Source organism: Paroedura picta, chromosome 13, assembly GCF_049243985.1.
Source record: "Paroedura picta isolate Pp20150507F chromosome 13, Ppicta_v3.0, whole genome shotgun sequence".
In the NCBI taxonomy this organism is placed as follows: Eukaryota; Metazoa; Chordata; class Lepidosauria; order Squamata; family Gekkonidae; genus Paroedura; species Paroedura picta.
In genome coordinates, this window is record NC_135381.1 from 17,328,301 (window position 1) to 17,342,317 (window position 14,017).

The 14,017-nt window shown below is 40.3% G+C and overlaps 1 protein-coding gene across 5 annotated transcripts in view; it reads left to right on the top strand.

Moving 5' to 3' along the window:
• Positions 1–14,017, top strand: part of SPECC1L (sperm antigen with calponin homology and coiled-coil domains 1 like) — a 54,686-nt gene that overhangs the window by 4,785 nt on the left and 35,884 nt on the right. For 4 of the 5 annotated variants that reach the window (XM_077309073.1, XM_077309072.1, XM_077309074.1 and 1 more), the window contains exons 2-4: positions 5,268–5,457; positions 9,943–10,096; positions 11,568–13,201. In XM_077309073.1, coding sequence (XP_077165188.1) covers positions 5,305–5,457; positions 9,943–10,096; positions 11,568–13,201 — 1,941 coding nt within the window. In that variant the 5' untranslated portion in view covers positions 5,268–5,304. Of the gene's footprint in view, positions 1–5,267; positions 5,458–6,790; positions 6,858–9,942; positions 10,097–11,567; positions 13,202–14,017 lie in introns of those variants that run through there. The other variant, XM_077309076.1, reaches the window with a different exon arrangement.

Consider the following 14,017-nt stretch of genomic DNA (forward strand, 5'->3'; position numbering starts at 1 on the left):
AAAACAGTTATGGGGTAGTCTTTCTTTCCTTATACTATGAATATATTTGGCATATTATGAAGCAGTTTGAATACCTGTAGTATCACTGTTGACCCACAAATTTGAAATAATAACTGGTAAAGATCCTAAGCATTTGATCTTTGGTGAGATCATAACATAGTTTAATTGACTTTAAATGGGATTAGATAAACTCATGGAGTTTGTCAGTAGTTTTTGGCTAAATAGAACCTACATGTTCAGAGGAAGTAGTACTTTGAATGCCAGTACTGGTAGAGGGTTTGGCCTCAGCCCTGCCTGAAGGCTTTCTGGGGGCATTTATGTTAAACCGAATTCTGTTTGTACTTCTGAGGATTTGTAGTCCATTTTAGTGTGCGCCCAAAAAAGTTAAGTGCAATGTCAGCACAATTTGGGGAAGTTATAGAGGTGTGGAGAAATAGAAATAAAATAGTTTAATAGTTTGTTTATATTTTTCCTACTGAAATCTTGTAATATGGAAAGGATAGTTGTCTTTTAAATAAGTTCTGGCTCAATACCTTTAATCTGCAGATTCACAATGTTGCTTTATGTAAAATAACTTGTTGAAATTAGTTCTTGAATGAGATGAAAGGGATTTATTAAATGAATTGTCCTGATGCCACTAGCTGTTTGTTAAGTTAAATGGCTATACTACAAACTTGTAATAAGCACATGCCCATTTTTTCCTTGTGTGCTAATTTACATGCCCCAGATAATTAGTTCTCGAGATGCTATTCTATCATCTCACAAGAAGCATATTGATTGCTTGTTAAGACTTAGGTATAGTGATGATGATGCAAACAGAAAACTGCCTAAGGGATGACGTATACCACAATGCAGAAAGTATATACAAAGGGAGAAGGCATTGCAATAAAAGCAGTGATATAATGAACATAGTGATAGGCTAGAGCAGTCTTAACTTCTTTAACTGTTGAGAAACCCCTGAAACATTCTTCAGAAAACTCTAGAAGTGGCCTGATTGTGCAGAATATGGTTGGGAAGCAGAGCTGTGTACAAATCCACCCGGGGCCTCTTCACCTCTCCACCCCCTCCTGGCCCATCATTGGTCATTGGGGGGTAGATCAACATAACCAGTTATGATCATATCACCCAATAAATGTTTAAGAATTAAAAATATATTAAAAGTTAACTAACCACCACCCATTTGGGAAACCCTCCCAGGACTGTAAAAAAAAAAACAGGTTTTCACAAAAGCCTGGTTGAGAAAGCCTGGACTAGAGCCGTACTCATTTATAAAGACATCCTCGTGAGCGGTTCCCTTATCCTACCATTCCTATCCCCTTCTTAAAATGCCCTCTTGAACATTTCTGTTTTGCACGTTCTGCAAAATAATAGCAATGCTGGGGCTTTTCTAATCTCAGACAGCAATTCCACAAGGTAGGAGCCACAACAGAGTACATGTGTATGGGCCAGGAGTTTGCAATACCCTGGGGTTTTGCAATGGCTCTAGAAGGATTTCACTGATTGGATGGGAGTTCATTAATTTTTATGTACGTTTAAATTTTTTTAAAGAATTATTGTGGCATATAACCATGTATGATCATATAAAAAAAAAATAATACCGCTGCCATCAGGTAGGGTAGGTCGGGTGGGTTGAGGATTGTTTTAGGTGTTTTATGTACCAGGAGTTTTTACATGTTGTTACCCACCACGAGCCTCAGGGGAGCGGCGGGCTAGAAATATTATTATAGTAATAATAATAATAATAATAATAATAATAATAATAATAATAATAATAATAATAATAATAATAATAATAATAATAATAATAATAATAATAAACCTGCCCCCCTCACGAAGTGGCCAGTGTTGGGCCTGGAGAAGGTAGGAAGGGGAGAAGCCTTGGCCATAAAAATCCTTTCCCTTGGTAGTAACGAGTCTAGAGAGGTAAATGTTCAGGGGGGGGGGGGCAGACCAGCATAAGCCAGTTCCAGCCCTGTTTCTGACATTGGGAGGATGAAGGTGACAGAGCGACATAGCCCTATTCTGGCCCTGTTTCTGGCATTGGGGTGGGGGAGATGGAGTAGTAGAGGCCTGTCCTGGCTGAGTTTCTGCAGCTTTCCACTGCAGGCTTTTTTTAGTAAAGAAGAGCAAACTGGTACCAGCCCAGAATGCGGACTTGGTTCTAGTCACAAATCATCTGAAAATATTTCTGTGCTGCCACTTCCTGTGCTGTGGGAGTGGCATCCAGTAGGAGTGACTGGGTGATATCATTTCTGGTGACATGTGACTTCAGAGGTTATGGCAGAAAGGTGTGGTCTTCTAACTTCCAGGGTTTCTCGAAGCCTGAAGAATGTTTCAGGGGTTTCTTAATGTTAAAAGAATTGAGAAAGGCTGGTATGTCGTGTTGCAAAGAAGGACCTTCAGAAGGCTTTGTTTAGCTGATAAAGCTCACGTTGGCAGAGTAGAAGAGGTTGTCCTGCAAATAGTGGGACAAGGCCCATGACTTTGTAGGTGACTAGAACCTGGTAACTGTTCAGTAACCACAGTAATGGGTGTGATGTGCATTTTCTCCCTTGTTCCCAATAACAAGTTTCTGAATAGACTTTGAAGGAAGACTTAGATAATAGTGCATTGCAATAGGTAAGCTTCAAGACTATAGTGAAGTGTATCCATATGTATTTTATTATAAACTTTACAAATGGAAAACTCATAAGGACTTGTATGGATCACTTCATTTTCTCCTGTATCCTCTTCTCCACACGATTTCCTCTTTCTTCCCTCCTGGCATCCTCCATTCATCTTCCCTTTCCCTGTTTCCTTCTCTCCTTCCCACTCACCAATCGCTGTTTCTTTTATCAGCTCGCAAGGCTTCAGGTTATTGATTATTTACCTCATTTATATCCTATCTTTCTCTCCACTGGGGATCCAGAACCGCTTACATCGTTCTCCTCTCCTCCATTTTATCCTCACAGCAACCCTGTGAGGTAAGTTAGGTTGTGTGTGGCCCAAGACCACCCAGTAAGCTTACATGGCAGAATGGGGATTTGAACCCAAGTTTCGAAAATCCCAGTCTGACAAACAGCTATACCACACTGATTCTCAGCTTTCTCTCCTTCCTTCCTCTTGGGAAAATTCTGGCTAAGTTACATAACTTGTGGTAGCAGGTCACTTGGGTCAATTGTGTGGTGGCCCCTACTGGTACCAGCCAAGTTTCACAACTTGAACGGAGGCTGCTGGATCCAGGCAAGTTCTTGGCATCTACTCAGCAAATTGCAAGGTGGCTGATTGCTCAGTGCTTGCTGCTGGGCCTGGCCCCAACAAGTCCTCTGTCCAGGGCAGGAGAGAAGGGAACAAAGATGGGCTGGGTATCTGAAACAGCCCTGGAAAGGACTTCTCTCCTGCCTCTTACTGAACAGAAAATTTGAAGGCTAGTAGTTTTCTTGTTGTCTAGCAGCCTGCACAGTGGCCGCTGATATCTCCTTTCTTTAGCATACAGGCACTGTTTCTATTATTTCAGGATTTTTTTAACCCCCTAGTATATTTCCCCCCAAGATACCAGTTTTTCCCCACAAACCTGGGGCTTTTCTCTTGTCTGCCTATGGCTCCAATTTCTGGATTTAGCTATCTACAAATGGAGCCATGCTGAGAATTAGAATACTTACATACAGCAGTAACACTGGTGTTATTTGAAATTCTACACAGAGAGACAGAAGTGATATTTGATTTTCAGATTTAAATGTTGAATTCAGTTAGTAGGAAGTTATTGCTGTGAAGATGAAGATATTTATTTTCTCTCCAGCTACCCTAGCAGTTTGTCTTGGCTGTCCCATTTTTGGCATATAAAATGGGTAACTCTCAGTGAAACTTGATGCAGTGTATTTTTCTAAGGTATATTCAGCACATCATTCCACATAGGAAGAAACCAAGCCCCACTTGTGCTGTGAGTGCTACTGTATAAGCTCAGCTGTGACATAGGCTGTGTCACAGCTCCGGGGGGGGGGGGGGGGGGGGGATGGACGACAAATGTAGGCCATGGCCATTGCATCTTACACTTCTGAGGTTTAGCTCAGACCCTATTTTGGCCAGATAACACAGTCCTTGCACAAACTGAGCCTCTGACCTCCTCTCACAGAAGATATGTGGCCGGTCTGTAGGAATGAGTGGGTTCACAGGGACCCAGAAGATAGAAGACCATATATAGAAACGTCAGCCCTTGTTTTACTTTTCATGCAACCCAGAAGCAGTGAGCTTAGAGTCCGAAAAGAGGCTCTGCTGCTGCCTTTGCAACCCACTGTTGGCTCTAAGATGTCACAAGGTTTCTAAACATTACTTACACCAACAATAATTTTACACTGCTTTAATTTAGGAATTGCTTACCATCAAGAAAAGTGAGTAGTGGTGATTATTTTATTTTGTTGTTGATCCTCAGATTCCCCTCGTTGCATATGCAGTACTATAGATAAAAGGTAAAGGTATCCCCTGTGCAAGCACTGAGTCATGTCTGACCCTTGGGGTGACGCCCTCTAGCATTTTCATGGCAGACTCACGGGGTGGTTTGCCAGTGCCTTCCCCAGTCATTACCATTTACCCCCCAGCAAGCTGGGTACTCATTTTACTGACCTCGGAAGGAAGGAAGGCTGAGTCAACCTTGAGCCGGCTGCTGGGATTGAATTCCCAGCCTCATGGGCAGAGCTTTCAGACAACATTTCTGCTGCCTTACCACTTTGCGCCACAAGAGGCTCTTTAAACTAGCTATATTCTCTAACTAATATTCTCTGACTTGGTTTGTTCATATTTTATCCTAGTGAATAAATTCCACATTTGAGTTAATTGCATATTTATATTAAATAATTACAACTGCAGTTGGGAAATGATGTAAGCTTAGGTGTGCCGACTTGGCCCCAGATTAATACACTTACAAAAGGATAGCATTTGCCTTGCCAAGGGCATTGGCAGAACACGTTTTTTGAGTGCTAAACTTTCTCACAGAATCTTAACATGGGCAAGCAATTGCAGTGCAATAGTTTAATTAGTATGAAAAATGGCTATGGAAATATATGCCACAAGACCAGAACAAGGAGGAAACTAGGTATGCATTTCCAGGGCCAAAGAACAGGATCTGAGCTCATTACTATGATGTGTATTTTATCAGAAACAAAATATTGTTTGTTGAGCTTATATATTTGTGGAAAGGAGCTTACGTTACCAATTTACTCTGGGCCTAAGGATACGGTGTTATAGAAATATTCTGTGCTTTTTGTAACATTTGTTCATTTCTTTCTTTCCAGACTTGTTTGTAAATGCCTGACAAACAGGTAGCCAAGAATGAAGAAAGCAAACCGGACTGTTGGCTCAGCACCCAAAGTCCCAGGGATAAGTAAAATACAAACAGTCGAAAAAGTTAAATCAGACAACAGTTCCACAGTATCTGTAGTGGCGAAAATTTCAAAAACAGGGACATCAGCTGCATTATTGAAGGTATTTCCTTTTCCACCTGTAATTTAATTGTTGGATTATTTATAACAAAACAGTGGGGGGAAAGGCGGCATAGCATCTAAACATTGTAATATATGTTTCTGCTAAATAGTTTCTTTAGCCAAAAGCCAAAAATACAGCCATAATATATTAATAGGTTTGTTTTTAGGGTTTTTTTCTGTTTTAAGTACTTAGTGGAGTGGTTCAATCTGTTTTTTAAAATTACATTAAAGCTCAGGTAGGATGCCATGCTGCAGGTATTCATGTGTAATTGTGGCCTTCATTCTATGGTAGCCTTTCATTTGCATATCAATATTTGTAAGGTTGCCATTCTCCACTGTTAGCTAAAACTGAAGGAATGAGGCAAAAAAACAGAGCCTACGCCAGACTTTCTCAACCATTTTGCCATTGAGAAACCTCTGAACCATTCCTAAGGCTTTGAGAAACCCCAGATTATGCAGAATATGGTTGAGGAGCATAACTGTGTATATGCTTACCCAGGGCCCCTCTCCTTCTCACCCCCTCAGGCCCATCACTTGCTATTTTGGGAGGGGGTATGGGGCAATATGACTATATATGGTCAATATCACACAATAGATGTATAACAGATTTAAAAACATATACAAAATTAATTAACTCCACCCATTCAGGAAACTCTTCCAGGGCCATCAAGAAACTCTTATTTCTTATTGCCTAAGGCTTGTAAATGGAGACTCACTGAGAAGAATTTAATCATTATTAACTGGTCATTTAAAAAATTATTTGGGGATTGATATCGCCATTCCCAAAAACAGCTCATGGCAGGTCACAATAATATAAAATCTCCAATATACATCTGGTATATCACTAAGGTATTAATATCTTGGTGGACGAGGTATTTATTGCTGTTATTCAGTTGTGTATTTGGCTATGCTAGGTATTAGTGATGGGTTTTATTGGAGAGTTCTTTGTAATGTTACACCTTTAGTGTCATGTTTTCTCCACTTTTCGTGAAAAGTAGAAATATGTCTAATAATTAAATAGTGGTAGATTCTTTGTCCAGCTCATAAATATCACCTCCGTTTTCTAATTTATCTAGTACAAGTTGGTATGTGATAGGTAAGCTCACAGTTTCTACATCAGTGTGCTAGGAAGGGAGAGGAAACTCCAGGACAGAGTGCTGTGTGATGTAGGGAGGGTGATCACATAATACAGACTACTTAGAGCAGTTTGCACATCAGTGCAAATATAATATTCAGCTGTCTACTGCAGAAAGTGTGGTGTGGACATAAGTTGATGTTGTAAAATTAGTAACTCTTCCTAGCTGACTAGGATGTTTGTAATGCTTATTTAACAGTTTCCAGCTGTCTTACTAACATAAGAAGGGTTATGGTGCACCCCTGAGGCAGTTTGGACAGTTGCAGGTATACATTTACTTCTTCTTGTTTTCTTTTGTACCTGGATGTCAAGCAAGATCAAGTACCCATCGGCCAGTTTTGACAATTAGGATATTTTTATCTTAAAAGAAGCAGTTGAGATGGTTTCATTGGAGGGTCAGAACTTGTTTTTAATCTATATTAGAAGATTATTCATCTTTTTGCTCTCATATTATGCAAGCTGTGGAATGGCAAACTCATTCAGCTTACATAGGCGTTCCCTTTCAGGTGGAATGTTTGTAAGTGATGTTAACTGTTGTGTGATTCTTCGTCATGTTGACTGTTTTTAAAAAGTCTCTATGCCGTTTAGTGCCTACATATTTCTACTTTTCAAAAATGCAGACTTCTTCAAGAGGTACAGCTGTTGAAGAACTTGAATGTCTGTAGAGAAAATGATTTTTGTCTGTTTTTGTAATATATGAATGAACTTTGATCCCCAGTATAGCAGTTATTAGGTTCATCTTAGTTCAGGTTAAAAAACTTTTGCATTGTAATTAAAGAAAAAAATTTGGTTTGTCTACAAACCAAAATTCTAAATCAGGATTAATTAATGATTTAAAATCAAACTGCTGTTTATTAAAGTCCCAGATTCTGACACCACAATAAATTGAGGTTATTTCTAAATAAACTGTAGTCCTTGCAGTATAGTGATTAGAGTGTGTGCAAGGAGACCTAGATTCAAATTCCACTGTGAAATTCCCCTTGGGCTGTCACTCTCTCACAGCCTAATCTACCATCCAGTGCCTTGGAGGAAAAGCAGGATCGAAATGTAATAAGTATTAAATAGTGCTCAGGGGAAAGGGAATGCATGAACCTAAGGACTTTTAGCTTGTTCATGACATCCAAATGCTATCAGAAAAGCCTGAGGCGAAACACAGGAAGCTGAGAGTCCAAACCATTAGATGTAAAAGTACTTTTCACTTATTGGCTGTTCTTCTTACATAAATTTTCAGCCAGTTCTGCCTACTCTGTCTTAAGCTCTTCTTTTTTTGTAAAATACTGGTGTTTGCTGCAGTCTGGAGAAACCTGTTTGGCTGGCTGTGGAAGTGGCAATCTGGACTAGAATTTCTCTTAGTGAGAAAAAAATAACAGTTGCTTTATTTAGGACAGGATTAGGGTTCGTAGACTTTTTTGCTTTGCAACTTGCAACAACTCAAGAAAAATTACTATTTCCACACCCAAGGTATGCCTCATTGTGTCTCCCCCTACTTATTACTTACTGTTTCACAAAAGTTGCTCCCCCCCACACACCTGACTTGTTCCTGAGAACAGCTTCCTTGCTCTTGAAATTAGGGTGGGGGGAAGATTACAGAGAGCAGAGTGTGTATATATAGTTAAAGTTCTTGAGTTCTTTCAATAGATTTAGCATTTGAAAGCCCAGCCTGAAGCATGACTAATGTTAATTAAATGTTTTCAGTGTAGATTTTTCCTAGCTGAATCATACTACAGTTTTTACAACTTGACCTATTTGGCTCAGTGATGCACAGTAGTTACCTATGTGGTGTATCTATAATTAACCTGTTTAGCATATTCTTCATGCTAGGTGTGGTAGCAATGTAGACAATTGGCAGTACGATTTAACCAGCTTGGATTTGCTGGCACAAGCCATCAGTTTTACTAGACAAGCCGCAAACAGAAATTGTCAAAGTATGTGCAATTAGCTCTGTTTTGGCTTTGTGACATCAGCTTTTTGAGTAGACACCATGCATCCTTTTCTTGTCTTAACAGATAAAATGTAAGTTTTCAGCTGTCACTAATGCAAATAAAAAACAGACTTTGTAAAATCTTTTCCTACAAAGACTGCGTTTATAAAGATGGCACTGCACAATTACAATAGGGAGAGAGTTTTGTTTCCGATGGAATGAATTAAAAGCTGCCATGTTTTTATAGGCACAATGTCTGTCAATTAAAACTTTTAAAATTTGTTTTCAAAAACTTAAAATAGACATTTAAAAGTAGAATACAACACACACATTGCAAACCAAGTATGGCTGAAATGCCATCAGTAAATCACTGCTAAAAGTTCTAGAAAAAAACTTTCATGTAATTCAAAACAAATTTAACATTAGGTCTTACTAAAAATATGTTGCAGTAAATGGTAAGGTAGCCTTCAATTGCAAATTGATTCCATAAAGTTGGGATTACTACAAAACAGATCCTTCTCAAATCCTAGCCTGCCTTCTCTTAAAGATGGGATCCTGACCTCAGTTTTTCAAGGCATACTTAAAGTCAGGAGTTCCCTGAAAAATAGTTCATGCAAAACACCTTTGCATATGCTGCAGCCAAATAGGGAGTGTGCTGTCTGTCTCTCTCCCCTCTCCGTTGCTCCTACTGCCTCCCTGAGTATTTTGGGAGTTGAAGCATCATTGGGGGGGGGGAAGCATCTTTTATGCTATCGGATATTGCTTATCCAATACCAGAAAAACTGGGCATTTTATTGCATTGGCAGTGTCTGATTGCACACTCTTAAACCCTAAAATGAAGGTCTTCAATTGTATGTAGTATACACTTGATAAAGGATGATTCAGCAGCTATTTATATAGATCCAGTAGCAATGCAACATCTGGAAGCAACATCAGTCTGTGTACTTGTTCCTTCAGTGATGTAGTAAGTCTGCAGTATCAAGGAGCAGCCCAGATCTGGTTCTTCCGATAAAACAATAAATCCTGATTGTCCTCAGATGTAAACTCGTGTGAAAAGCTTTTCCAAGAGACACTTGCTTAGGGATACATCCAGCAAGAAAAACCATGATACCATAATCACAGAAATTGGTGCTATTTCAGGAATTCTTTGGTTTGCACTTGTATTTTGTCAGGCAATGGTAGGGGTACATGTGATAGAGGCTACCTCAGATCTCTTTCTCTATAGGAGTAACATCCTGCTAGCTTTATCTTACAGATGGCATCCTTTTTAAATAATGCATTCGAAGGTACCTGTTAATAGAAATAAATCTTGCATTCTGTTTCTTTTAATATCATGTGTAAGTAGTTAATGAACCATTGCTTTTTAAAAACTATATGTCAGATGCCAATTTATTTGATCACTTAAATATAATATTTATCATCTTGTCCAGACAAAAAGCAATGATGATCTTTTAGCTGGGATGGCTGGTGGGGTTACTATGAGCAACGGTGTGAAGGGAAAGAAGAGTACTTGTACTTCCTCAGCACCTCCCACTACAGGAACCACTATGAGCAACTTGGAGAACAAACCCAAACCCATTACAGGTAAAAAAAAAAAAAAAAGATCATCTGTTTGCTGATCCAGCAACAAAGGCATTGCTCATCATACTGTAAATTATGTAGTGTGAAAGTTGAGACTGAGGTTATTGTTAGCAGGGTGCACTCAAACTTCCCTTTCAAGCTAGGGAACTACAAACCTTCATGTAGTTGCTGTAGTCCAAATTAATTTGATAGGTTTAGCCATGTATGCCTTAACTATACATGAGGATGTGGCTGAAAAGCTTTCAGCCGGCGTTGTGCGTAATCGCCAGCGCCAGGCTTGTCGGCCTGCCCAGCCCCGGTCCCTGTAAGGACACCGCATGCCCCTGCGGGCTCTTCAGAGCCCCAGAGCTGGCAGGGGCAACCCCCTGCCCCCGCCTGGCTTGCGGAGTGGGCCTGGCCCCCCCACTCCCTCCCCGGGCCGTCCAAACCTCCCCCACCCCCGCCGCACCGGCTTACTTTCTGGCCCCAGCATTCAGCACGTGTGCACACTATGCTGGAGCAGCCCAGCATGCCCCCGCCCCCGTGCATACACTGGGAATGGCGGGGCATCCTGGCCTGGCGCAACGGGACGGCGGCAGCACTCAGTAGCTGCTGCCATGCATAAGAGGCCTGAATGACTTTTTTGCTGCTCTTGAAGAATCTGGTTCAGATGCTTCATATTGATTGTGGCACTACTGAAAACCATTGCTATGTGCCTCTGTTATCTTTACTTCCTTTAAAGCAATGAAATGAAAATTTTCTATAAAAGTGATGATAGTGTTTATCTGACAGTGTTTAAACTCAGTTTAGGTGCTCCTTCTAACCATAGCTTGGTGTTTTATAGTTTGATTTGGAGGACTGTGCACAGGCCTTTTTGTATCAATTTTCTGTTAGGCTCAAACTATAACTTGAGGTGACTGACACACAAATCAGCAAACTATGATTAGGGCTTTTCCTCTGAACTGGAATCATTTTTAAAGTATGGATTCTCATTTGGATAGCAAGTGCTAATTACCCTTTGCCAGTGTGGCAATTATGACAATTTAGTGCTCATCTCTAAAGAGAAACTAAGGTGGGCGGAAGCAGCCTGTGAACCTGTAGCAAACTTCAGTCTTCCATACTTTGGTTTGAAGGAATATCTAAACTGACCAATACCCGAGACTGCATATTTTTATCCTTCCGCCCTTTGAAGGCATCTTTTATATAAATGTGCTGTCTTAATAGATTTGTTTAGATGGAATCATATGCCTTTAGAACAAGAAGAAATGCACAGTTATATGCTTATCTATTTTAATCAAAATCAAAACATTTACACTCGCTTCAAAAAAACAATTGTTAAATTCCATTTTAATAAGATGTGTGTGTACCTCATTCCTGATCATTGATTTCCAGCTACATGGATTTGAATGTGTAGCATAATTATGGAAAGCACATGGCTTTGTGTGGAATTGTATAATTACATGCTGGTTTGTTTTTCTAACCTTTTAAAATACAGGTACAAGTTCTGCAGCTAAACGTAGCACTTCCTCTGGAAATAAAGAATCTAGCTCTTCTCGGGAAAGAATTCGTGACCGTTCTCGGCTGACTCAAAATAAAAAACTGCCCCTAACAGGGCAGACAACCAATGATACAGTTCTAGCAAAGCGCTCCCGTAGCCGTGCTAACCCAGACACCGATGTTCGAATGAGCAAGTCTAAATCGGACAACCAGATCAGCGACAAAGCCGTTTTGGAAGCAAAAGTGAAAGATCTTTTAACGTTAGCCAAAACAAAAGATGTTGAAATCTTACACCTGAGGAATGAGCTCAGAGAGATGCGAGCTCAACTAGGCCTTAATGATGATCAGTATGAGGGAGACGAAAAATCTGAAGAAAAAGAAATCATCACCGTCCACCAGCCAACTGATGTGGAATCCACTTTACTGCAGTTGCAAGAACAAAACACTGCCATCCGGGAGGAACTCAACCAACTGAAAAATGAGAATCGAATGTTGAAGGATAGATTAAATGCATTAGGGTTTTCTCTGGAGCAAAGGCTAGATAACACTGAAAAACTATTTAGCTACCATTCATTGAGCCCAGAAATTGTAGCTGGAAGCCACAGTGATGGTGGGGGCACCCTTACTTCTTCTGTGGAAGGTTCTGCTCCTGGTTCAGTAGAAGATCTTTTGAGTCAGGATGAGAATACTTTAATGGACAATCAACATAGTAACTCCATGGATAATTTAGACAGTGAATGCAGTGAAGTTTATCAGCCTCTCACTTCAAGTGATGATGCCTTAGATGCTCCATCATCTTCGGAGTCTGAGGGTGTGCCGAGCATAGAAAGATCAAGAAAGGGGAGCAGCGGCAATGCCAGCGAAGTATCCGTGGCTTGTTTGACAGAACGTATCCACCAGATGGAAGAGAACCAGCATAGCACAGCTGAAGAACTTCAAGCCACTCTTCAGGAACTTGCAGACTTGCAGCAAATTACTCAAGAATTGAATAGTGAGAATGAAAGGCTTGGAGAAGAAAAGGTTATTCTTATGGAATCCTTGTGTCAGCAGAGTGACAAGTTGGAACACTTTAGTAGACAGATGGAATATTTTCGATCACTTTTAGACGAACATCACATTTCTTACGTAATTGATGAAGACATGAAAAGTGGCCGCTATATGGAGCTAGAGCAACGTTACATGGACCTGGCGGAGAATGCACGTTTTGAAAGAGAACAGCTCCTTGGTGTCCAGCAGCATCTGAGCAACACTCTCAAAATGGCAGAGCAAGATAATAAGGAAGCCCAAGAGATGATAGGAGCGCTGAAGGAACGGAATCACCACATGGAACGGATTATTGAGTCAGAACAGAAGAGCAAGAATACTCTGGCAGCCACTTTGGATGAGTACAAAGCCACAGTAACTAGTGATCAGATTGAGATGAACAGGCTAAAAGCTCAGTTGGAGCATGAAAAACAAAAGGTAGCTGAACTGTATTCCATACACAATTCTGGCGACAAATCAGATATACAAGACTTACTAGAAAGTGTCAGGCTTGACAAGGAAAAAGCAGAGACATTAGCCAGTAGCCTACAAGAGGAGCTAGCTCATACACGCAATGATGCCAATCGCTTGCAAGACACCATTGCAAAGGTAATGTTTTTAGAAATAACATTAAGCAAGGGGAAATCCTTTTCACATGACTTCTGGAATGTTTTGTGGGGGAGGAAGTGGAACACAGACAACTGGCTTAGAACTTTGATTGTCTTAATTGTGTAGCTGCTTTTGAGGAGGCTGTTTGCAGGGATTGTTTTTAGATTACTACTTTCCCCCCTGTTAGGGAGTAATTGGTTCTATGTGCTGTTAGTTCGGTATAGTTTTTAAGAAGTTTTTATTCTGTTTTTAATTGTGCACCATAATAAATAATTAACAAGTTTTACATTATTTTTATTGTTCAGCTCAACTTTTGAGTTCCTACCTGTTAAGGTTGGGTTTTGTTCCTTTTTTGGTTTAGTAGGGAGTAATGGCACTACACTGTAGAATACATGCAAAGTATTGTCTTTATCCGTGACTGGGTTTTTTCCCTCTTGATTGCCATGAGTGGATATTACTTCTGTTTTTGCAACCTGTGGAAAGTATTGCCCTTCTTCTCTGTCCCTCAGTGAAATCTCTGTTCATTTCTTTCCCTGATCACTGTAACTCTCTCTTCTCTGGTCTTCCATTGGTCCTCTTTGATTTCCTCTTCTCCATCTGGTACTTGGTTGCCAAAACTGTTCACCTTTCATAGTATCTTTGACAGTGTGGTATTATTCTTTATATCCCCGTTCTGACTGTCAGTCCGGTATAAACTCTTCACCCCTTATCTTCAAAGGCCTTGATAACCTAGCACCCATGCATTTCTTCACATGACCTTCACTCTACTTCCCTCAGCTAAAGATCTTGTCTCTGATACCTGGAATTCACTTCAAG